At 46.0% G+C, this 24,107-nt stretch overlaps 1 protein-coding gene across 4 annotated transcripts; it reads right to left on the bottom strand.

The window, feature by feature from the left end:
* Positions 1-26: 26 nt before the first annotated feature.
* On the bottom strand, positions 27-21,566 carry LOC6730362 (protein tramtrack, beta isoform). Of its 4 annotated transcripts, none has more exons than XM_016177923.3 (5): positions 21,246-21,566; positions 7,996-8,320; positions 7,189-7,821; positions 6,966-7,053; positions 27-2,501 (listed from the first exon to the last, which is right to left on the bottom strand). In XM_016177923.3, the coding sequence occupies exons 2-5, from the start codon at positions 8,137-8,139 to the stop codon at positions 925-927; spliced, it is 2,442 nt and encodes an 813-aa protein (XP_016037134.1). In that variant the 5' UTR covers positions 8,140-8,320; positions 21,246-21,566; the 3' UTR covers positions 27-924. The 4 variants fall into 4 exon arrangements, with proteins under 4 accessions (XP_016037134.1, XP_016037137.1, XP_016037133.1 ...); XM_016177926.2 differs by lacking the exon at positions 21,246-21,566 and adding an exon at positions 10,094-10,531; XM_016177922.3 differs by lacking the exon at positions 21,246-21,566 and adding an exon at positions 9,568-9,977.
* Between the last annotated feature and the right edge of the window lie 2,541 nt (positions 21,567-24,107).

Raw genomic sequence — 24,107 nt, 5'->3', positions numbered from 1 at the left:
TATGTTTCCAACACTTTTAGAAATAATTAATCAGTAAAATTTTCTTTATTAAAAACTCGTTTGTGGTTTTTCCATGAATAGTTATCCTAAAATCGCAACTATAATTTCTAGTGATTGAGCGCACAAGCTTAAGTCGTATTTGTTGCGTTAAGTAAAACTGTAAAAATCATAATACATAATACCAGATTGGGATTCCGTATAAATATCAGTTGTTTCTTCACTGGAAGTCCGTTTTGTTGTACGCTGGAACATTGATCCAATGCCTTATGACTACACCTAGATCCTAGTTAAGTGGCCTTAGTAGTTAATTAAGTTTACAACATTTCGTGGGGCCGCAGAACCGCGTTGTCGGGTTCCTCGGAGGCCACCAACTCGTTTTGAAGATTGCACAATTAGCCAATACATTTGATTCCAACTTGTTGCCAAGGAAATGAACAAAATTATACTACGGACTTTGAGTATTAAACAAAATATAGCTATGTACAACAAAAAATAAAAAACAAAGGTCTATATAAAAAGGTTTAACAAAATCACAAAGAGAAATGAAAAGTTCTAAAGTTGCTTGCCTTACGGATCGTGTGCGGATCCAGTAAGCGGCCAGTCGAATTGTTTATAATTAAAGCCGAAAGTCATTAAAGTTCACTGAACTGCTCAATTGCGTTGCTCAATTGGGCAAAACTTATGTCCTAGGTAAATTAAACACTAGTTTTGCTTAAAAAAGGCGTTCTGGACGGAGCAAGTGCTAGAATTAATATTGCTTACGGGTTTACATTAACTAAAAATCGTTTTGAGTCTGGTGTGTTGCGTTTGAGTGCCACGATTGCTTATGTTGCTATGAAGTATCCTACAGTTCAGAGCTAGCTGCTTAAGGTAAACGTTGTTGTGCGTTCGTAGTCCTTCCGTAACTCTGGTCCTTCCAAGTCTTTACGTTGCGGTTTGTGCGGTGGAGGCCAAAGCCAAGGACTTGCCCTCCGCCACAGCGCAGGAGGCGGGCGGGGTGGGCGAGGGCGACGGCGAGATCTGTATCTCATCCTTGATGATTACATCTTGTTGGAGGCTCAGCATGGCTGCTGCAGCTGCTGCTGGGTTGGAGGCGTCATAGCCACCATCGCTCAGTTCCGCCTCCTGTTCCGCATCCTGGTCTTCCGCATGCTCCATCTTCACGTCGGGCAGGATAAGCGAACTGTCCCGGCTGTCGAAGGAGGCGTTTTGCTGCTCCAGTTGCTCGGCCAACTGGCGCTGATAATGATCTTGCTGTTGCTGGTAGATCGTAGCATGCATATCCCCTGCAGCCGCTGCACTGATCAAGTACTTCAGGGGGCTGAAGGCGCCAATGTCCTTCGGCGGCGTGAAGTTCTCGTGTGTCATCTTGAGGTGGTTCTTCATTTTATCTGGTCGCGAGAACTCTTTGGAGCACACGGGACAGGGGAACACCTTGCGATGCTTGCCCTCGTGGTAGAGAAAGGCGTGACGCTGGAAGCTATACTTGTTCTTGAATGTCTTCTGCATGTTCTCCTTGGCGCACTCGGTACAGCGGTAGACGCCCTCCACGACACTCGCGTACCGGAAGAGATCCAGCCCCCGCACGGACATCTCTGTCAGGTGTTCCGCTTGATCATCCAGCGTCGACTGGGCCTTGCGTCGAACTCTCCGCCGTTGAATCGGACGCTTGGCGCCCTTCTTTCCACTTCTAGGTGCGGGTGGTGGCGCCGTTGCTGTCTCCGGAGCAGGCGAACCTTCCTGCGGAGGTGTGGCTTCCGCTTCGTTGCCCTGGTAACCAGGCAAACCAGCGTTCTCATCGGCCAGCGTGACCAATTCATGATCGGGCTCATCGCTTTTATCCTGCTGATCATTAAGTGACAGCAGCTCCAGGTCGTCATCCATAAACTGGCCAGCACTCGACGGAGACTCCTGCTGCTGCTGTTGGTAGTAATCGGTGGTGTTGAGCATGGAGTTGTTTGCGGCCATGTGAAGCAGTAGCTGGTGGTGCAGGTTCCCAGTGCTGGCCACCTGAGCGGCCTGCTGCTCGGCGGCATTTGCCAGCGAGTGCAGACCCATGCAGGCGTTGACCTCGTCCTGGTTTTTCTTCGGCATCTCCTTGGACTGTTCCTCGACATTATGGGCGGCATTGGGGGTCACTGCCCCCGTGATCCTGGTGGCGGGCGGCACCTCAGGATCCTTGGCGCCACCTCGCAGCTGCTGCTTGAGCAGAGAGTTGCTGTTATTGCCTCCCGTAGCCTGCCGCATCTTCGGCTTGGATTTGGTGGGCGTCTGGGGAGATCCTTGCTGCGTGGGCGTCGTGGTGCTAATGGCGCGTATCTTCAGGCCCAAAATAGTAGGCAGGTGAACCGGGGCGGAGTCCCTTTCATCGCTGATCTCTAGCAGGGAAATCGGTTCCGAAGGACCCGTACTGCCGCCGCCTGGAGCCGTTGCTGAGATTGTCGTCGAAGAGGAGCCGAAGAGCCGCTGGGAGAGCTCTGGAGTGGCCTTAGTAGGAGTAGCTGCAATTAGAGATATTTAAAATATGAGTTAGTATTTCCGGACCCATTAAAGGCAGTTTAAATAGCATAGTTCCTTGCCTGGAAGGTGCCCAATCCCAAACAAATGAATTAAAACAATCAATTTTGTGTTTCAGAACTGATTTTGTTTTGAATGTTTTTTGCATTGTGTATTTTATTTTTCTTCTGTTGGTCAGTTTTAAACGATAATATAAAGGATCTGCTTGATTAATATTGCGTGTGATTCACTATTTAGTAATTATGTTTAACGTATCGTATGATATATCGTAAAGTGTGTTTCGTAATTAGCTAATTTAAACGGAAACCATGTTACCAACAATTTCCAGACAATTTTCTCATTTTCACATGGAAGTTTGCCTTGCATTACGATTCTTATCTTTCATTTTCTTTGGGCATCAAAGCATGACTCTATATATGTAGCTATATTCCTCGTTCAGGTTTCGAGTTTGGACATTTTTGTTTGAAAGCGAGAAAATTGCTGAAGGTTTATAGTTGTTGAATGCAAAAATATACGTAAATGTATTCATATTAAAAAGTGGACTAAAAATAAAGTAAAATATAGTACAAACAAACACATACAAATGAATATGCATGGCCTGTCTGATTGATTGTTTAAAATTAACGCCAAAAGAGAAGTTTGGAAGATTGGATCGATTGGGTGGAAATATATATTTGCGATATTGGTTAGTCTGTGTTTGGGAGACGGCGGCTTACTAACTAAATTGCACTAGCTACCACTAAATAAAGAATTAAAAACAAAATTATTTAATAAGTTAGCGTACGCAGCTTGTTTATTATTTGATTGCGCTTAATTTTGTTTCAATTGGTTTTCTGTACCTTTTCTTGCAGTTTTAATTTTCTGAATGTTTTTCGTGTCTCTTAGTTCTCGAATTGCAACAAATTTGAACGTTTTACTTGACTGAGGAATTACGTGTTGTCTACTTTTCAAGTGCTTTATTTTGTTTGGAGATCGTTTCGCATTAACAACAATATTTTGCAATTTTACACTCTGTTTTCTGTGGTCTGCTGCGACTGCTCTGTTGTTACTGTTGGATTTCAACTGCATTTTGTTTTGCTTTTGCTTTTGTTTTTGATTTTCATTTTCTTTGGCGATAATTTAAGCCTCCGATATACAACATAAATCGTTTGATAGATAAATTAGGTTTACTTTATGCTCATTAATATTAGCGATATATCATTACAACTATGGTTGCTGTTACTATCTGTAGTTACACTTTATCGACGATCCCGACGAAACATTTTCAATCTTTCGCCGGGTCTCGGATGTTACGGGGAACGGTGTGGGTGACCGGGTTGGTTTTTGAGGGTGTGGACGTGCTGGGTGTGCGGGGTGCGGTGCTGGCGGCCCAACGACCTTGACCCAGACCCGGGTTTAACTTTTAACTAGCTTCATTTGAAGGCAACAAGGTAGATCTGCGCTCCCTCTCGCAAGATTAACATTACATTGATTCTCCTGCTTCTGTTTTCAGATTTCGGCTTGTAATAATCGTATAGAATTAACATTAGCATATCGAACATAGTGATATTGATAAATTAATTAATAGAACTACAGCTAGACATACCATTCAATGTTTATATATATTATTTATATCATTATGTATAACATATCCGCGTGTATATATAGTTTAATTATCTAAAAGTGCAGGTTTAGTTTCGGTTTTTAGTGTAACTCTTGCCCGGATACACTTCGCATATAAGGCCGCTCTGGTGTCCAATAAAAGGCAACCCCTTGTGGATGGGTTTGTAAAGTGTCAGCCAAAGCAACTACTTGATTTTCGGTCTTTGACTACGCGCTAATAAAAAACGATCGACAAGCTGTCGGCGATCGCGGATAAATAATAATCGTAAATCTTAAGGGTAGTTGCTAGGATTAGATTAGCATTCCGTTCTGATCGGGTCTTTGAAAAGGGGTTTAGAAAATAGGTGTAATTGTAACTGAAAATTGAAATTGCACAACATAAAAACGTCTGCTGGCTTGGAGATTTCTGCAGCTCCATCGAAGCCAAGTAAAAAACTAAAAACAAAATCAACAAAAAATTTACTTTAACTCCCCTCCCCAACAACAACTAAATCCCGAAGAGCGCCTGGCGCTGAAACATGCTTCCTCCAATCGTTAGCGGGTGCCTCAACCTTCACTATTTCTTTGAGTGTGTGCTTTTTTGGGCTTGGTGTGAGGTGCCTAGAGATTACTGCGCCGCAGCTGCTGGTGCTGGCGGTGCGGAGGTCGTCAACGGACCCAGGGATCCGCTGGACGAGGAGGTCGACGACGAGGAGGAGGTGGATAGCGCATTGCTGGTGGCTGGCAGCGACTGATTTGAGTTCTGACCACTCAGATCCGGCGGCGGAGGCGTCGAGGCTCCCGAAACTCCCAGTGGCTGGCCTGCTAGATTCGCTGCCGCGACTGTGGCCAACGCCGTCGAGGGATTTTCAATCTTGTGGATGATTTTCACGTGCGCCGTCATGTTGTCCTTGCGCGTAAACTCTTTGAAGCAGAAGGGACAGGGGTACACTTTCACATTACGCTTGTGGGAGGTAACATAGTGCCGGCAGAAGTTGCTGATGTGCGTGTAGACGCGGGAGCAGACCTTGCAGCGGTACGTATGCTCGCCCTCTTTGGTGCAGTAGTCCCTCACTGAGCCCTCCGCCTCGCCCTCGCCCACGTTGCTGCTAAGATTCAGCTTGGTCTTGACAGAGGGAGTTCCCAATCCGGCACTCAGGTTTGGCGTGCTTCCGCTCAGACCAGCGGTCTTCAACTTGAATCCGTCGTTGCTGTTGTAAATGTCGAGGTATTCCTGGCTGCTAAAGACAGCCGGCTTTACTTCGCCGTTCTGTTTGGCCACTTTGGGCCGCTTCTGGACGCGCGGCTTGACCGAGGCCGTCGAAAAGGAGCCGGCAGGCGAGACCAATGGCGTGGAGGCGGCGTTGACCTTGCCAATGGGCGTTAGTTTGGGTATGCTGACCATGCTTTTCACCTGCGCTCCACCAGCCGCCATTCCGATAATATTAAGCTTAAGTCCGCTGCCCGCCGCCGCTGCTGCTGTATCCACCTGGTGTTTTCTCTGGGCAGCGATGAGGAAGGCTTGTTGGCGCGCCTGCTCGTTGAGGTGACTGCCATCCGTGTGGTCCTGCGTGGGTGAGCTGTTGTCGTGGAGCGGGTTGTACTTGAACTCTACGGGCTCGTCATATTCGTCCAGCATAAGTTGAGGTTCCATATACGATGTGTCCAGACCTTCGCCATCGCTGTCGTTTCCGTCTAAAAATTGTAAAAATATAGGTTAACTCTGTGCTTTCACTGGCCAATACTACTTTTATACGCCACAATTATCTGCAAGTTTCCATCTTATTACTTCAAAGTTTAAAGTATTGCAAAATAATTAATATTATACTTGAGACCAATGTGAATTAAATATTCATTTGGTAATGCAAATCTCTTTTAAAGTCATTGAATCTGCACTCATAAATAAGTTTACAAATATTTGGCGTATAAGTATAGTATAGTATGATGTGATATGGGTGTAGATTTGTGTGTGCAGGATGTATGCGAGAGAAAGGCAAAACACATGGCGCGAGCGAGTGAGAGAAAGAGTTTCAAATCGGATCGGAAAAGCTATAGGGATTTCAAGCCATTTTCAACGCGTTGCGAGTTCGAAAATATATTTTTTTTTTTTTTTGCTGTTTATACTGACAGTTTTCAGTTGATCATTTTCCTGTTGTTGTTTGTTAATTTTTGCATTGCTTCGAGGAGATGATCGGAAATGGACAACAGGTATCAGCATTTCGTTGTGAGTGATGGTCATGAGAGGTGGCGAATTTGTTTCAGTTTCTGGAGTTCTCTTGCTACTTTTGACTTTTGGAGGCGCGGTAAATTTGGACAATTTTTTAGCTACATGTTTCTTGATCATTCTTATCACGTCGGCCATGAATCCCTGTGAGCTCAACCCGATTCTCAACTTCACAATAATCTCTTCGTCAGCTGGTGGATTTGCATTTCTTGGGCATCAACTGCATTAGCTGGTTGTTGGGGACACTCACCTGCCGACGGACGGAAGATGCCTCGAACGTTGCGAATTCACTTAACAATTTTCGTATTACTTTCGCACATTTTCTTTAACATTTACATTTTCACTAAGCGGGGGAGAAACCGACGCGAGTTTTTGCTATTAGATTTCTACTACTTGAAATGCGTAAAATCCCTTTTAGCTTTTCCGATATTCGCAGATGAGATTGGTCGAATGTGGTTATGTGACTTCAGCCTGGCTCTGTATTGGATTCAGTTGGATTTCGGTATATGTCTTTGCAGGGTGCACATGAGAGTCGACTTAATAATGGTTGATGGTGCATTGTCTTAGGACTAGGCAAATGATCTTAGAACTAGGTAATGCCTCGCGCTGTCTATGCGGGAATGTATTGGTAAAGAGGACTCACCGGAAGTGCTGTTGTCTTCATGATGGCTCACCACGCGGTGATCCTTGGAGTTCTTTGATCGTTTCGAGGGCAGAGAATCGCGACTTTCCTGCGGGTGGGAATTAAGGAAAATGAATTAGTTACAATAAATATTTTTAGCAAACGCTTCGAACTCCGAAATGAAGTTGCAGTGCATCGCTGCTTCTTTTCCCACCACCTCTTAGAAAATTATTACCAGACTTACATTTAGATCATCCGTGTGTCCTGCGTTCGGCTGATTGTCGTCGGAGCCATCGTCATTGCCGGAGTAGGACTCGTTGCACATTTTGCCGTTGCCCAGGTCGGAGGAGTCGTTCATCATGTTCTCGCGATCAAAGTCGTCGTAGTCATTCCCCGTGCCATTCGAGCTGCCAGATAGCTTCCGGGGTCTGCCCCTCTTTCGCTTAGGCATCAGGGCCGAGCTGAGCAGCGATGGCTGCACCGGCAGGGTGGGCGTGTTTCCGGCATTGGCGGCACTGGCCAGCAGACCGCCGGCCTGCGAGCGATTCCGCTGGGGCACCAAATACGGTTGGATGCGCTGCAGCTGGGGTGGAGTGGCTGTGCTCTCAGAGCCCGCCGCGCCCGCTCCGGCAGCTGCTGATGCCGGCGAGGGCTTGTCGTCGTTGACCTCGGTGAGGCCCTTGATGCGCAGGCTCTCGGCCACGCGCAGGAATGCAGTGAGTCGCTCCTGGTCCACTGAGACCTCGCCCCTGTACATGAAGTCCAGCAACGACTTCATGTCCGAGTAGGGCACATCCTTAAGTATGACAATCGGATGCTTTTCCGGATGACTTACAAAGAGGGTATTGAAGTAGGGACTGCAGGCGGATAGCACCATCTGTGAAGAATCAAAAGGCATTGTTAAATTGACGAAATGTAATTAAAAAATTAGGTTCTTATCTTCAAAGCTTACATTGCTTTTGAAAATTAAGATTCTTTTTTATTTAAAATTAAATTGAAGTCTATTTTTTTTTATTTCGGCACTATTAATTAGACAGCCTCAACCACCCACCTTGTGTGCCTTCAAGTGTTGCCCCTCGACGGCCAGCGTCACATCTGTGAAGGTTTCTGCGTGCAACAGCTGGTCGAAGACGGACAGAAGGTTGCTCTGATGGTTGTTCCACCGCAGGCAGAAGCGTTGAGATGCCATCTTCATTGGGAGGCTGTGGTTGCGTCACTAAGCAATGTGCGAGTGAGTGTGCGATCGCGATCTATGTCCTCATGCAAGTTGGGCAGTTTGTGTGCCCTGCGTGCATCAAAGGTCCTTTCGTTGTCCTGGGCTTGGATTCTTACTCCTTTGGGCCTGACAGCTGCTAAAGCATATATTCCAAGGCTTGCTGCAATCAAGGGAAATCGAAAGGTTAAATTTATGCCTTAAAGTATTAAACAGTGTTCTCATTTTTTTTTTTTTTCGAGGGCAACATTATAACTAAACTGTGGTTTGAAATCAAGGGGCCTAAACTTATTATCCAAGTCAAAGAAATTCTTGGCCTCAGCATGATATGTTATCTACCCAAGCTCCACTGTACTATCGCCTTTTCCCAACGCAAACCGCAGTGTCCTGCAGCTGGAAAGAGCTCTGCTGGCGCGCTGTCGACTTTCAATTGAGTTTAATTTAAGAGTCGACCCCAAAGGGTCAGAGACGAGCACATTATGCAGGCCCCGATGAGGAAAAGTAAATGAGGAAATTTCAAATGTGTTTCAAATGGGGAGACAGGCAAAAGAAACAACGACAAAGCCACGCACACGCACTGCAACGGCTGTGTGCGTACATGCATGAATGTGTGCGTGTGTGGGAAAGAGAGCCCGCGACTGGAATGACAGCAACAGCGTGAATGACTTGGAAACTTGCCAAAGGGTGTGGAATTAGGAGAGCAACAAATGGAATGGACGAGGCTGACTGGAAAACTTTACAGGCCTGCCAACTGGAAACTGGAGCGATCACGACGCAAACACACACACACGCACAAGCCTTAATTCCATCAGAGGAAAGTCACGGAATGGAATATTCGTGGCGCTTTTTTCGTGTCCCCGTTATCTCACTTTCGGCGATCGCAATTCCAACAAAAAAATCCTTGTCTTGAAACCACGCTTCCTCTTGCTTCCTCCACTTGCTAAATATTTGCCGCAGCCGCTCTTATCTTATCGCCACGGCAGTTTCAGTTGCTTTGTACACTTAATTGAAAATCATTCCCACTCGCCCACGAAATTCCCATGTCGTCTTCCTGGCACACATACACATGCATGTGGTTTCTTTAGATTGCTTTATGTTTTCCACGCTTCTATTTTGCTGTCTATGCTTTGCACTCTTCGTTTGTTTGCATTTGTTATTGTTTTTATGCACTTGTTCAAATCAATTGAGAAACCATTCGATGTGGGGAGAGAGCGGGAGAGATCAGCACGCACACAAACACACACTGGCACCGCCAAACAGTTACTAGAAAAGCTTAGCGGGAAAAGCTTTTTTCGCCTGCGCGATCGCACTAATATGTAAGTGTATTTCTCACTTATGTCTGGCTTTTAAATGGAATTGTATTGTTTTTCTGCCACTAGTTGTTGAGTTTTTTTTTATTATTTCGATTACCGTTGTGTGTGAAATAAAGTAAGAGCGAGTGCAGGAGAGAGGATCAATTCCAGTTGACACGTCCTCACTCGAGAAAGACTGGCGAGAGACTGAATAAGTCAAAGTCCTCGACGCAGGAAGCCGACTGCTCTGCCGACATCCGCTGCTCACTCACACCCCCTCCCCAGGCGCACACATACACGCACGCACACTGCGCCTGATAAGAGCGGATGTTTTAGGGGTGGGCGGTTGCCTGCGGAGAGGAGATCACTTTACAGGGGACACGGACACATACGCTCTGCTTTACACCCCCTTTGGGTACGTGTACGCCTTTAAAAGGAGACGGAGATACTGAGCGAGCGAGAAAGGGCGGTTTCTTCGGTTGGGGGGATTATATCGCAGATATGGCATGTACAAGGTCCTAAATTACTATACAGCCTTCCATTTTCGCTCCTCGTCACTGTTTTGTATACGATTTTAAGTTCGAATTTATGTTCTTTAGAAACTATCACTATACATATGTATGTCAAATAAACATTATAAGCACCTTATTCAGTTTGTATTAGAAGTTTGAACTTATTCGTTGGAAACACCAATAGTTTCTCCACTCGTTCATTACATTTAAAGGGTTACTAGTGCACTGCCCGCAGTTGTTAAACCGAAATTACTATTCGCTATTTCGCCTGCTTCCTTTACACTTTTTTCATTTAATTTTAACTTGTGGAAATTTTCACAACTCGGCGCGAGAGCAAGAAACATATATGTAGAGAGGGGGCGCGCGTGAGCGGAAGAAACTCTCTTTCTGGCAGCGGCGCGTCGTCGGCAATATTTCGTCCGTCTTGCTTGACACCAATACACTGAGTGAGCGGCGATCCTCTGGCGATCCGATCGGCAACTGGGCTCCAAGTTCCCGAGCGCCAAGGCAGCGCAGTCGGCGCGCTGCCAGCGCTGCTTCTTCTACTTCGTGCACACACAACTCGGCAAATCCTCCTCTCTCGAAAGGAACGCTCTTGCTCACACACACACGCACACAAACAGGCAATAGGGCTGCGGTTCGTGGAGACTTTTCGCTTGGTCCCCGAGTCTCCAAAAGTGAGAGAGACCGAACGCTAGAGCGAGAGAGCTGCTGTTGCTCTCTTGCTTGCGCCTTTGACTTTTTGAATTTTTAATTTCCAGCAAAACGGGGTTAAAAAGAAAAACACGCTGGAAAAAAGCTAGGAAGGCACCGACAACAACAACAGCAGCAACGTTTCGGGTGTGCAACAGTTGATGATTTGTTGTATCCCCCGCATTTTCCCGCCGCTGTAGAAGTGCATTGTAGGTTTTGTTGTTGTAAGGGCAACATTCTGGGCTGGGCTCTTTATTGAAACCATTTGGGGTTGGGCTGCAGCTTTGCTGGGGTTTTCCGGGCCTCTGAAATATCGGAAAGCATGTGGAAAAGCGAGAGCCAGTAAAGAAGGCGTGGTGGGATGTACAGTGGATACTCAAATAAATTGACTGAAGCTGAAATTTTAAATTTTATTTTCACAACATAAATCGAAGTAACAAAGTTTGGCTCAAAAAGGCACTTCACAAAAAATAGGATGAGGATCATAAAAATAAATTATTTACAACAACAAAATTAATGGGTGTTTCACTGCATGGCTTTGTGCGCTGGCTGGTTGGCAGGAGCGTTTTTCTGATGTTTTTTTAGGCGAGGGATTACGTAAGCGGGCTGTAAATTCTACAAGTGGATTGACTCAACAGCCATTGGGGATCGGATCCTAAGCAACGAGCTTTGAGCACAGTTCCCTCGCTCTTTTATAATTTGTTCGTGTGTTTTTATCCTACACACCTTGGTGGGTATTTTGTTGCTGTTGCTGTTGTTGTTGTCTATTATTAACTGGCTGAAGGCGTAACGGCAGCAACAACAACACACCATCCCCACCCCTTAGCCCCTTGCAACGGAAACGATCGTTTCGCCTAATAGGCTCTCACACACACAGATGCACGCACACACAACGATAGAGCTCCCCAACCCAGGTGAAATAGCAACAAATGCACACACACTCGCACACACAGGCTAGACAACTACAACAACAATAAGGTAGTCACTGAATCGTAAATTCCTGTTGCTGTTTCTCAGTCGGCGTCGCTGCCGCTGCCGCTGTTGTTGTTTGCCTTGCCCTATTGCGTGTTGTTGGTGGTGTTTTTTATTTCATTTTTTCAGACTGTGTAGTTTTTTCTACTTTTGAGTGGCTTTTGTGGAGCTTTGCCTGGGACTGGAACTCTGACTCCGACTCTCGGGTCTATGGGTCCATTGTATGGGCATGGCTGCACGGTGAGAAATAGGATCATAGGCCATTAGGGCGGAGTTTTACATACATACGTACATATGTATGTAGTTACTTTTCGAACTCGCATCCCATCAGATCACATCAGCTTAGAATATATGCAGTATATGCCTGATCAGATCAACTAGGACAATACAACTTCCCTTAATTATATTGAAATCATACCTATGTACATATATGTACATATATGTATGTACGTATGCGATCTGATTGATCCTCAACTCGCACCTTTTCCCCCCGTGCAGTGGTGTTGTGCCTTTTGCCATTGTTGTTGCCGTTCTACTTAGTCGCTGGTCTAATACGTACATATACACCGCTCTATCTACGCTTCATGACTTCCTCTCCCCACTCCCCAAAAAGGGGGTTGGGCGGGGGGAGTTGTCAGCGGGGAATGCTCTCCTGGTTGAGTTTTATCAGCGTAAAGCTACAACAATAAGTTCCGCGGGGCGGTAGATGCATGTGTGTGTGTGCGAGAGCGGAGGTTGGAAGTATAATCGGTGACAGGGCTCACAAATGAACGATGCTTCCTCTTCTTCTCCCACAGACCACGATGATGATGTTGAAATTTCAAATTCGGCTGGGAGTGAAAACGGAATTTGTACATTGCACGGAGGAAGACCCGTTTGAAATGTGGCAGTGAGGATGGGCAATTATAACGAATGAGTTTCCCAATGTGGGATTTTCACAGCCAGTGAGGAATGGAAATCTTGTGACTCGCAGGTCCCACGACAGCTAGCTGTAGAGACTCCTTTTCTATATAATTTTCTTCCTCGGAAGGTCCTTGGTCCTTGGATAACAATTAAAAGCCTTTTCTTGATTACCGAACTCCCCCGGCTAATCTGGAGAAATTAATATCTTTTGACATTCAGAGCACCCGATCTTTCTACGCGACCATCATGATGAGTCTCTCCGCCGCACAAGGTGATTGTCTATCTCTCAATGAACCTGTTTATTTATGGGCGTTATAGACCCTTTGGCCACCGGAGGTTGCCAATTGTTACCCAATATCTTCGGCCTAAAGTGGGTTTCTGGCTCTAGTTGTCTTGAATGCTGTTGTTGTGGTTGAAGTCTCGTCTGGCGGGGGACAAACTATACTATATATCCGCTACCCAAACGAGTGTGTGTGTGTGTGCGTGACACTTGGCACATGTGGCCCACACACAATCGCAATAGTCGCCCCCGCAACACATCGAACTATGTGAAAATCCAGCTAACTGAGCCGCCGAGTCAACCGAAAACCACCAGAGCCTGTGATTTCTACATGCGTGCGTGCTCCCCCCACCTCCCCCTCCCCCTCCCCCTACCCCAGCCTCAACCAACAAAGTGCGTGAGATCGAGGGGAATGCAAGACCGAAGGGGCTTTTGGTTTTTTTTTTTTGGTTTCCTAGCGATATTTGTGCCGTGTAAACACCAAAAGCCACTGAGTTGGCCAAGAGAGAGGAAAAGAGGCACATTAGCTCTCCTAACGTTGAAGCGTGTGGGTAGTGGTGCCAGCGTATCTGTGTTGATGACTGACTAACTGAGTAACTGCTGCTAGCTGCTGGCTATGTGGCCGGATTCTGGTGTTCCGACGACGCCAGCGGCGGAACAGGTATCGCAGGTTGGCACCAAACACATGTGCCGACTGCCAGTTCCCCTAACCCCTTCCCAACAACCCTCCCGCCTCCCAACCCCTCCTTCTGCACAGAGAACAATTGCGTCCTAGGGCACCAGTTCCTTAGAACTTAATTGAAGTATAAAATATATGTATAATGCTATTTTCTTCACGGTCAAATGGGTCAACTTTTTAAACATATCCTTGTAATGCATGGACGATTGTTACTCTGATTTTTTCTAGTGTACGATTCTTCTAATGCCCCCCCTCCCCCTCTTCAACGCTCCTCCTTGGCTTACAAATTGTCGCCGCTGGAAGCTCGGCTCTTTGTACTTTGGTTACATTCATAACTCTCCTGCTCCCTTGCTCCCCCGCTCTTTGCTCTTCGGTCTTCGGTCTTTGCGCACCGTCTTCGCTCTTCCCAGCGATTCTCCCCGCTTCGTTTTCTAGCGACGACGCTTGGCTGTCATAAAGTCCCGTTGTTGTTTTTGTAGCTCCGGCGGTTTCTAGCGCTTTCTGCGCCTTTGTTCGCCAAGTGTAAAATTCCTTTGCACGTAGGCACCCAAAAGAAAAAGCTTGGCTTAAAGCATAACAAAAACAGAAACGGAAAAAATGAAAACGCAAACTGGAAAAAGGTTAGCAGCCAAGCACGTAAGCCCCGAAGAGAAGGGGCTTTCGAGGGGCCGTTGTCAATGCCACACCAACACTCGCATCGTAGGACTCTGGGTTTTGGACCAAGTCAAACCCCCCTCCCCCCACCGTGGGTTTCAAAATTGTCATTCAAGTGTAACGAAGGCTTGTACAAGCACACATACGAGAATGTAAATATGTGTGCGTATAATTTCATTCATAGAGAAATTTAATAATAGACACGCCATGGAGGAATCCCCGCGAAGCACCATGGAGATCATTCGAGATTTTTTATCGCCATTTGTGACAACCTAGGAAGTGCAGTCGGCAACGGGTTAACAAATTGGTTCTCATTTAAAGTTAAAGATACTTTTTTAGCAGCTCTTTAACCGTTGAAATATGTGTAATATAAATACTATCAAATAATATCTATAACAACATGGAGGGAATGATTGTCAATTCATTATATATTGATTGTTTGTTCCACTGTTTGTTATCTGCATCAAAGTATCTATAAATCGATAGCTACGTAAACTTATTTATTGACATTTCGAAAATACATTTGTTTAGTTTAATGTATTTCTTTAAAACCTGATTTTAGCCGGCGTTTTTGCATTTTATGGGTTGTCTTAAAATCAGGTAATTAAGAAAAGTTTCACTTTACCATTTAAGAGAGCTTTTAATACGGGATAATATAATATTATGTCAATTTAAACAGGAGTCAGTATTGGTCTCATAATGGTAACAACATATTTTATGAGAAAATTTAATATAATTATGGTCAGAAAATTAGAACCGAAAGTCTGTTTGTCCCATTGTGCGTGTAATAGCAAAAACAACAGCATGTCCCCAAAGATACACAACCACATGTCTGTAACACATCGGATATGTGGACGTGTGTGTATATCCGTACTGGTTCCAATCATATAAGGCAAACATTTGCGGAGGAGTGAACGCCAACGAAAACAACAAAGAACCGCTCTGCTCTTCGGCTAGTCAACTATGAAATGAGTTTGTGGATACGGGGTGCAGGAGGAGGGGCAGCGGCAGGGAAGGGATGGGGCTGGCTTTGGGGGAGGACGGGGAAAACTAGTTGCCCTCGGTTGGGTGAGCTCACCCCGTCGATCGGCGGGATGTGGAAGCTGGAAAACTGCGACTTCCAATGACTGATTTGTGGGCATCGTCAGAGGGATATTGATTTATTTCAGAAATGGAAAAAGTTACTGGTTTTTTATCCAAAAATGTATTATGTATCTTCGTACATATGTATAAGTTACTCGACGAGATCAGCTCGGCATGTAGCTAGGGATTATTTCAGTGTCTTATTTTCTCCGTACTCAATATTTGCCTCTCCGTACATAATCTTTCTTTTCCAAAAGCCTAACCACCAATGGGGGACTCAAAAACTAGTCGACTTGTTTGGGACGTTGATTACCACATCGTTTTCGGCTATCATTTGTCAGGCAAAAAATGCAGTCACTCACAGCAGCGCCATAGAAGGGCGTCTCTCCTCGACGATCTTGCAACACTCCACCGCCGCGACTGCCCCTTGAAGAGCCCCCAGCCCCTCACCCAGAGCCCCTGGGTGTCAGCATTATTGATCTATGCCTGCGTTTTTGTTGCTGCGACCGCTTCACGCCTCGACCCACACAGTCATTTGCCCTCGCGTTCGCAGAGCTTTTTATGGCGGTGTCCTTAATTTAGACATTCGAAATGCGGGTCACCGCCGGACGGGGAAAGTTCCGCAGCTCAGCACTCGCACTGACACACTTGGTTGGCCACTCGACGATCCACCAGCGCTCTCCACATGGCCACCGCACAACCACCAGAAACCCTCAAAAGTCGCTGATAATTGCGAAATCTTAACAGTGTTGAAGGCGTTATTCTGAAACTCAAAGCAGCAAGCACTCGAGTGTTGGGAGGAGGACTGTGAGTACGCAAAGGAATCCAGTGTTAGTATGCATAATTTTGGAGAACGGAGGGATATGCGATTAAGGTCCAAGAACGGGCTCGTTCCCGATTTCCTGCGATTTGCCCCGATTCTGGAGAATGTGAGTTCATGCGTGCTTTGCTCATGTATGTTTGTAGTTCTCTTAACCGCGTTTCGCTGATAAGACGGACGAAGGAAGTACCTCCACGATAGCAATGTGTACACATTCATGTACTTTGGTCGTTGGGACACGCCTGATAAAGGCACCAGCTCCAGAGGCCTTGCCACCCATGATTCATGCCCGATTGCCCTTTTCTAGGAGCCGCCAGAATTTCGGACTCATGGCTGACGAGAAAGCTTTCTTCGCTTTGCTGCGATAACAGCGGAGAAAGAGAATCGAAATTAGAATGCCGGCATTCTTCGAAAGCAACGAATCACCAGGCCGATGTGTTTGTTTTGGGCTTTCTCCGCTGGGAAAACTACTGTGAACTTAAATCAGATGCCTCCTTCGGTCTCGCATCGAAACTCTTCTCTTTGGTTGATTTACACCCCAAATATTGGTGGCATGTTGCGTTCTTCCTGCCGTCGTGAGTCGTTATTCGAAACTAGAAAACTCGCTGCGGATATTTATAAACGACCCAATTGTGGGATCCAGCCAGCGATCCTCTGATGAAACTTTTGAAAAACAGCTGCACCCGGCCATGCGGCGATATCCCCCAAAGGCCCACCGATCGAATCGAAAAGCTATATGGGGCACTAAAATGAGGGACCGAAAGAGGGAATCCCGAGGATCGTACGTTTGCAATCGCCTTGATCGGCTGGGCAAAAAAGCAACAAACAAAGGAACCGACGGCCAAAGGCCGCGGAAATACGTGAGTGGGGGAGTCGTCGGGACCATGCCCATTACTTCTAGGATGTGGGATCACACACTTTGGTTTGGTTATATGTAAATTACATATTAAGGTAAATATTCACATTACCAAGTTTTTTTTAAAGCAAACACTGTTTAAAGAAACAATCTCCTGTTAGTTATTAGATTTATATAGACTGTGGCGTACCCTTGACGTCGCTGTTTAGTGTGCCCATATCCCCTTCCTAGGATGTTGACTAAGGGGTATGCCCAGAAAAAGCACGCAGTGTGCTGCTTTCTCCTCGTGCGTTTCGTGGGCCTCTGCCACAAGGCGCAGTCGCGGTCGGCGTCGCCATATATTTCACTTTTTAATTTCTTAAATTTTTTTGAAAGCGTTCTCCTTGCTCTCCTGCCGTGTGTGCGTCCGTTTTGTGGTATGGTATGTGTGCGAGTGTCATCCCCAAGTCTCCACTTCCACTTCCTCCTGCGCCTCCTACCTCCTCCCACCACCCACCACCCATCACCCCACACACCGCTGCGCACTCAATTAAGCTTATCGCGCACTGTCCGCCCGTGTGCGTGAGTATCTGTGTGTGCTTTTTATCTGTGTGTGCCTTGTATCTGTGACGTTTTGTGGGGATATCTGCGTGCTGCTTGCTTTTTAGAGGTGACTTTCCTCGTCTGCGCTCCTTGGAGGCTACGAGGAAAACATCTCTGCTCGCTTCTCGCTTTCTGTCTTCCCCGTTCGCCTGTTCCTCTCCTCCGCCTCCGCCAACCACCCACACCACACCACCCCACCTCACCCCCATTCCCGCGCCCTGGGAAGCGCGCTGCTGGTGTCGTGTGCAAATGGCCCCAACAGCGGCGGCCGCAATCGAAAAATCCTCTTTGAGAGGATTAAAATATACACACAGCTTTTTTCCTATTGTCATGTGCTCTTTGCTTCCCTGCGAGCGGTACAGTGGGGCACATGCGATGATTTTGGATAAAAGGATTTTTGAGGGGGCATAATAGTTATGATAAATCTCAGTACTTCTTGGCCGCTTATATGTAATCTTATCGTTCTAAGGTCAACATGGAATTTCAACGGAATTTCTGTAAGGACTGTCAGGATTATATATCTTTTCTGAGCTACAACTATAGGGATTGATTGTAATTCCAATTATGAAAACAAACAGGCTAATGTAGAATTCAAGCACAGCTCCACTGTGCCCGCCTTGTATCCCCAACCTCCGGTTGTCCCACAAACGGACAAACGGAACGGACAACGTCCCCTGGCAAAGCTTAAGGGTAGCAGAGGCGTCGGCAGCGCTGCTTTCAATTACATTTCATTTGCATTTCGTAGTGTGCTGTCTACCTCTGTGTGTTTATTTCTTTTCGCTGATGTTGCCTTTTTCCGCACAAACACAACGGCGTACTATAAGTTCGCAGCCTTAAGTCGAATGCCTGGCCATCCGCTCTCCTTTTTGAAATTCGCTTTTGTGGCTGCCATTCGTTGAAGAATGCAAAATAGGAAACGGCTGGCAGATGAACACATCCACCGGCGATTGTGTGGGTGAGTGATTTTTCAGTTCTTCAGTTTTTCAGGCACCACAGGGCGTATACTTGACGCGGACATTGAGCTGCGCCGGCAGCGGCGTCGACGTCGTTAATTGAATTAAAGTGCATGCGTATGTATGCTTGTAAGGCCTGCAAAAGGCTTAAAACGGTAAAAAAAATATTTAATTTCAGCCAGCAGGCGGAAATTGTGAAATAAGCCTAACTACGTGTTTGGGGTCGGGAAATTATCAGAAATCCTTTAGGGTTGTCACACTACTCCGTAGATGTATTTTGGTAATTGTTCTTTAAATTTGTTATGAATCTTGGATATACATACTTGTAAAATAAAATGCATGTAAGTAAAATTGTATGATCTTTGGGCAATGGTAACTATATCCGGAGTCCAAAGGGTTACCACTACTGCCTTCTGGTTTCCGTCTTTTGCTTAGCTTTTTTTTGGCCCATTCTCTTTTCGCGAAGATTTCTGCCTGAGTTACAAAACATATTTTGGTCACTGACCTTTTCTGTTTCTTGTATTTTTCGTTGATTCCTCATTTTTTTGCTGACTTTTGAGCGGTTTTTGTTTGTGTTCCACTTTTGAATTTATGTTTTTGCAGTAGTCGGAGTTTTTGTGCAGATTGCTAATTAAAAAAGGAGATATATGGGGTACACGCGCGACTTGTATGCTATCAGGATGGGCAATCGGGGCAGCAGAACCCCGAAAGCGAAATACCTGGCGTTCTACGCGGAGGTGATTCAAATCAGAAATGCATTCAACAAAAACTTCATTTACCCGTAATGCCACAAGCCCCAGAATATGAAAAGGAGTATCGTGTGGATCAAAAGATATACCACATGAATATACACGGGGAAGCAGCGCACAACAGACATTTATTTAGCATGGCAGCTGGCACTTGCGAATGAAATAAATAAATATAAAATCATTTTAAATAACAATAATCAAGGAATGTATTGTGCAAATTTGGTTCCGAAGAATTGTTGAATACGAAAAAGGGGCAGGAAATCGGCGCGAGATGGCAGATACATTATAGTAGAATTTGTGAAGGAGTCACGTGCACTAAACCAATGCACCGGAAAAATTTCCTGCAATATTGTAATTATTATTTGTTAAATATGGCAATACTATGTTTTAACTTTAGCAGTTAAAGACAAGAGGCGCCTTCAACATTTTTTGCCCTGTGTATTTAAGCGAGAGTGAGAGAAGAATAGATAAGAGAGTTCTGCCTTTTCCTTTCCCCCGCTGATATTGCGTATACGCCGCTTGGACTTTTACTGTTTCGACTTTTTATGGGTTTCTACCAGCGCCAACAACAATGCATATGCTTAGATCGCGGTTGCGTTGTTAGTCATGTCATCCTCTTTCTCTTTTCCCTCTTTCATTGCTACTTTAACCGTTTCGATCGCCGGCTAAACAACAGTTATAATTCGAGCATAATTTTCAGTGAGCGCAAGGTGTTCACAAGTGTGTTTGTGTGTGTGGGCAAACAAACAGAAAAGCTTTCGCGGAGAGCGGGAAATATATAGTAAAGAGCGCCATAGCGCTGCTCTTGTCGTTTCATTAACAAAACAACCGCAAAATTTATGTGTGATCTGAGACTGGGCATTCGTTTCCTTTTCGCCCCAATACAAAATAATAATTCATGATTTTTGTTGTTGCTGCCACTGTGTGAAGTGGGTTAGCGAATTAAAAACAACGACAGAAGTAACAAATAAACATAACATACAAAGACAAACGCTGATCGGAGACGGAGATTGGGTTTTTGGGCTGTGATCTTGATTTGCATAATTGAATTTGTGGCTTGGCGTGGCGCACAGGTGCAAGTGCAGAGTTGCCCCTTGGGCAGGGTTGTCAGGTTTCCTTCCTCCCAAGAATAGTAATCAACGTATAGAGTTGTAGCTCAATTTAGTTAATGGGATTAAATAAACGCAAAGCCGAGTTACACAATCAATACATTGAGTCCAAAAAATTTGTGCAGTGCAAACATTTTGGGTACATGGATCACTCATTCACACATTCACTCCATTGGTTCATTCAGAAAATCACTGAGGCCACCGCAAGTGTTGCAGCCACTGGAAGCCACCAGAAGGCACTGGAACTGGAAGAGTGATCAAAAGGGGTGCGCCGGGCGAATGACGACTGGATGTGGAAGTGGGGGATAAAAAAGGAAATGGGCAACTGCAAATGACAGAGATCACTGAAGCACGACCGACAAATAAGCGGCGGACGAATCTATGTATCTGGTATCTAGTGTGGCGGCATTACTCCCCATGTGCCGTATACGGCTTGTGTGCATTTGTATCTGTGGCTGTACCACTATCTGTACAAGTTGGATACAAAAGCGTCTTTCCAATAGGCGTAGACTCTGCGTGTGTTGGTGCATGTACTGAGCGTGTGAGCGGGAGATTGTTAGAAGAAAATGTATCTGCTAGGCTTTTAAGACTCTACTAGAATTCCAAAACGACCCTTTGGGAATTTGTCAGGCTTTTATCGCTATAATTCTATAATCCAAAAACTATTGGTTGCCGATTTAGTCATCAATTGTTTTCCCATTTAAAGTTATTAGATGCTAATCCAAAAATCCAATTCTGGGACATTCAAATCTTAAAAGAAAAATCACCATGGACTCCAGAAACAAATGCCAGTTTAAAGAACTTTTGAATCTTAATCAATAAAATCCTCATCTGAGATTCAAGAGAAGTCTTAAAAAGGTAATAAGAATACTTAAACTTGTAGTTTATATTTTAACACTTGATGCTTTGACCTTTTTCGAACACTATTTCGTGGATAATCTCACCACTTACCAATTTTACAAAGATTCTTGGTAATCCGTTTTGCGGTTTCTTCGGCGGAAGAAGGCTTGCAACACTCGAGAGCACTTGTTGTTGTTTCTGTTTCTTCTGTTGTTGTTGGTTACACGTAATTGGCAACCGAGACGAACACGGAGCCGAAAGCGGGTTGCGAAAAGGCAAAAGGCAAAGAAATCAGCTGAGGAAACGCCGCGCACGAACCTCCAATCAGAACTGAAACGGCAGGGATGTCGACGTCGACGCAGAAGCCATTTTACCGCATTTGTTGTCCCTGAGCTGAGCCCCAAAAACGAGAGAGACAGAGAGAGAGAGAGAGAGGCAGAACGAGCGCCACAGAGAGCCCCTAAGGTGGATACACAAAGCCGAGCCGAAGCCTTACCGAAAGCTTTGATCACACGGCACGAACTGAGCTGGGAATAGCATGGAATATGGGAGTATGGGAATTGGTAGTGGTAGTGGGCGGTATTTGTAGTGCTCCCGTTTCACATTGTTCTCCCGCTCGCAGGGCACTAAAAACGCAAGTGGATGTGGACGGATGAGCGGACGAAATGGAATGGCAAGAATCGAGCGTTTGAATGGGGCTCCAAATGGTTAAGAGAGCAGCGCAGCCGCTGCCGGCAGCGAGAGCGAGGGAGAGCGCAGCCCCAACTTGACATTTCCATTTCGCCGCTGCGTTGGCGCTCTGCCCTTATGCTCTCTCTTCTCGCGCTCTCCCGCTGATAAGCTGGTGTTGAAATCAAGTCTCCTGCGCTCTCGCTCTCTCTCACCGCCGTGACCTGCTGCTCCACCTCTGCGCCCACCGCCCCTTCGCTTCTCTGCTGCATCAGCGTATTACGAAATATGACAACAATGCAGTTTGGTCGTCCTCGTTTTCATTCTGCCGACACAGCGGCTGCTTCTTCTTCAGTCCCATCTTCAGCTCTCTGCCTGTGCCTGCTCAGCATAAATGCCATCTCTCCGCTCTCTTTGGGAACACCGCAGTGTGAGAGAGGGGAGGGAGAAAGAGAGAGTGGGTGGCTGGTGTTTGTTTGTTATTTTCTCCGCGCTGCACTTGCAAATTGATTGTATTTTAATGAAGTTCTGGTGCCCGCTAAAAATAGTCAACTCTCTATTGAGAGGGGCGGATCGGCGCCGAGGGGCGTGGTGCGGGAATTTCTAACTGGGCGCATTCCAAGTGCAGCAATATATCGGCAGTAACAAATTCCAAATGCCAGCTATTACGAAAAACTGGTTTGATCGGAAAAGCGTGCCTCGTATGCTCGACTCTCCTCTTCGCTCAACCTCCCACCGACAGCCCCGCCCCCCAGCGCCCCTTTCGAGAACGCTCGCGCGCACTTCTAACTGAAACCGAAATGATTCGATGTTTTCCCCGCTGCACCAACTTTAAGTTGAATAATTGTTGCTGGGGTTGCCCTGCACTGAGAGAATTGTTTGCAATGCAATTGGCAATTCGCTGTTTTCTTTACGGTTTGGAAAATAACACTCTTTAGTACGATAAAATGCAAAACTAAATATAAACCTTATACACTAGTGTTGCTGTGCACCGTGGCACAAGTAGCCCACTGGTCAACTGCCTGACGGGTCTTGGGAGCGTGTCGCTTTTAGGGTAACCCCCGGGAGGGGGCGTTACCTGATCCGATCCCAAAGGGGGCTGGTCGTTATTAGGGCCCATTTGAAGGATCATTAGGCATGCATGGGAAAGACCGTCAATCAGTGCGTGTTCTTGGGAAACGGCAACAGTTCCCCGCATCTAAGATTGTATTTCTGGCATAGATATGGGAGTTCTTTGACTTTGGCACCGCTGATAGTGGAAAAGGATTGAGGGACCAGACTTGGGCGACAGATAAGACATGTCTAGGAAGGCCGTTATCTCTCTCTTTATGCGCTGATAATGGAAGCCTTAATCGCCTTTTTAAGTACAATCGGTTAGTTGGGTTTGGTTTTAAACATATGTACGGGATGGGACCCTCTGTTATGAAAGCGTGTAATATGGGGAGACCTTTGAGCAAGTGGTGAAAATTGGCTTGCATAACCCGCCATACCCTCCATTGATCTTTCCTTGCACACCTTTTTATTGTTTCGCAAGCTTACATTAGCTTGGAAACTAATTTCGATGGAGCCCACAGACAATTACGTTCGTTCTCGGCATGAATCACCGCCGAAGTGATTCAGCAGGGCGCTCCAAATGCATCCCTCGGTTGCCTAGGGCCCACCCCTTTTAACCCCGCTGTCTGTAGCCAGACAATTTGCATTGCCTCGTGAAACACGGTCAGTGGACGAGTATCTGGTATACCCGCTTGGCTAAGCACTCTCTCGAAGGGGAACTGCCCAGAGTTCTGTTCTGGGCCCGCGATTCAACAGGTTTGATCCGATCTGGCCGCCTGCCGGGCCATTTACTACTCGGCTTGGATTTTTTTTCCCGCTATTCAAAGTGCCACACAGCTGAAATAAATTAATTGCTTAATTGTTGTTGCTGCCTTAGCGGGATTATTTGAGATGAAATTTGCTTTTAATTAAAAACTCTTCACGAGCCGAGGGCGAGTCTTTATTTCGCCATTGAGCACGGTAAAAAGTATTGCACTATTAGAGGAAAGCTAAATAAATTACCTTTGAATATTGGCTACTATGGTGTTCATGGCATCTGCTGGAATGGGGTTAGTTCTCAGAGTTTCGCCCTGTGTATTCTCTGGGCTTTCCAACCTTCAGAGATGCCTGTGCGTGGGGGTTTTCCTCTGCCCCTGTGTGCGTCTCCATGGACACATGTGTGTTTTGCTTTTATTAGACCAAAGTCGTGCGCTTCGTTAGCCAAAAGCTGAGTGAGTGAGTGAGTGAGTGAAACGCGTTCTGCGTGGGATT

The sequence above is a fragment of the Drosophila simulans genome, chromosome 3R (genome assembly GCF_016746395.2).
Source record: "Drosophila simulans strain w501 chromosome 3R, Prin_Dsim_3.1, whole genome shotgun sequence".
Lineage (NCBI taxonomy): Eukaryota > Metazoa > Arthropoda > Insecta > Diptera > Drosophilidae > Drosophila > Drosophila simulans.
This window is presented reverse-complemented; position numbering and strand designations above follow the sequence as displayed.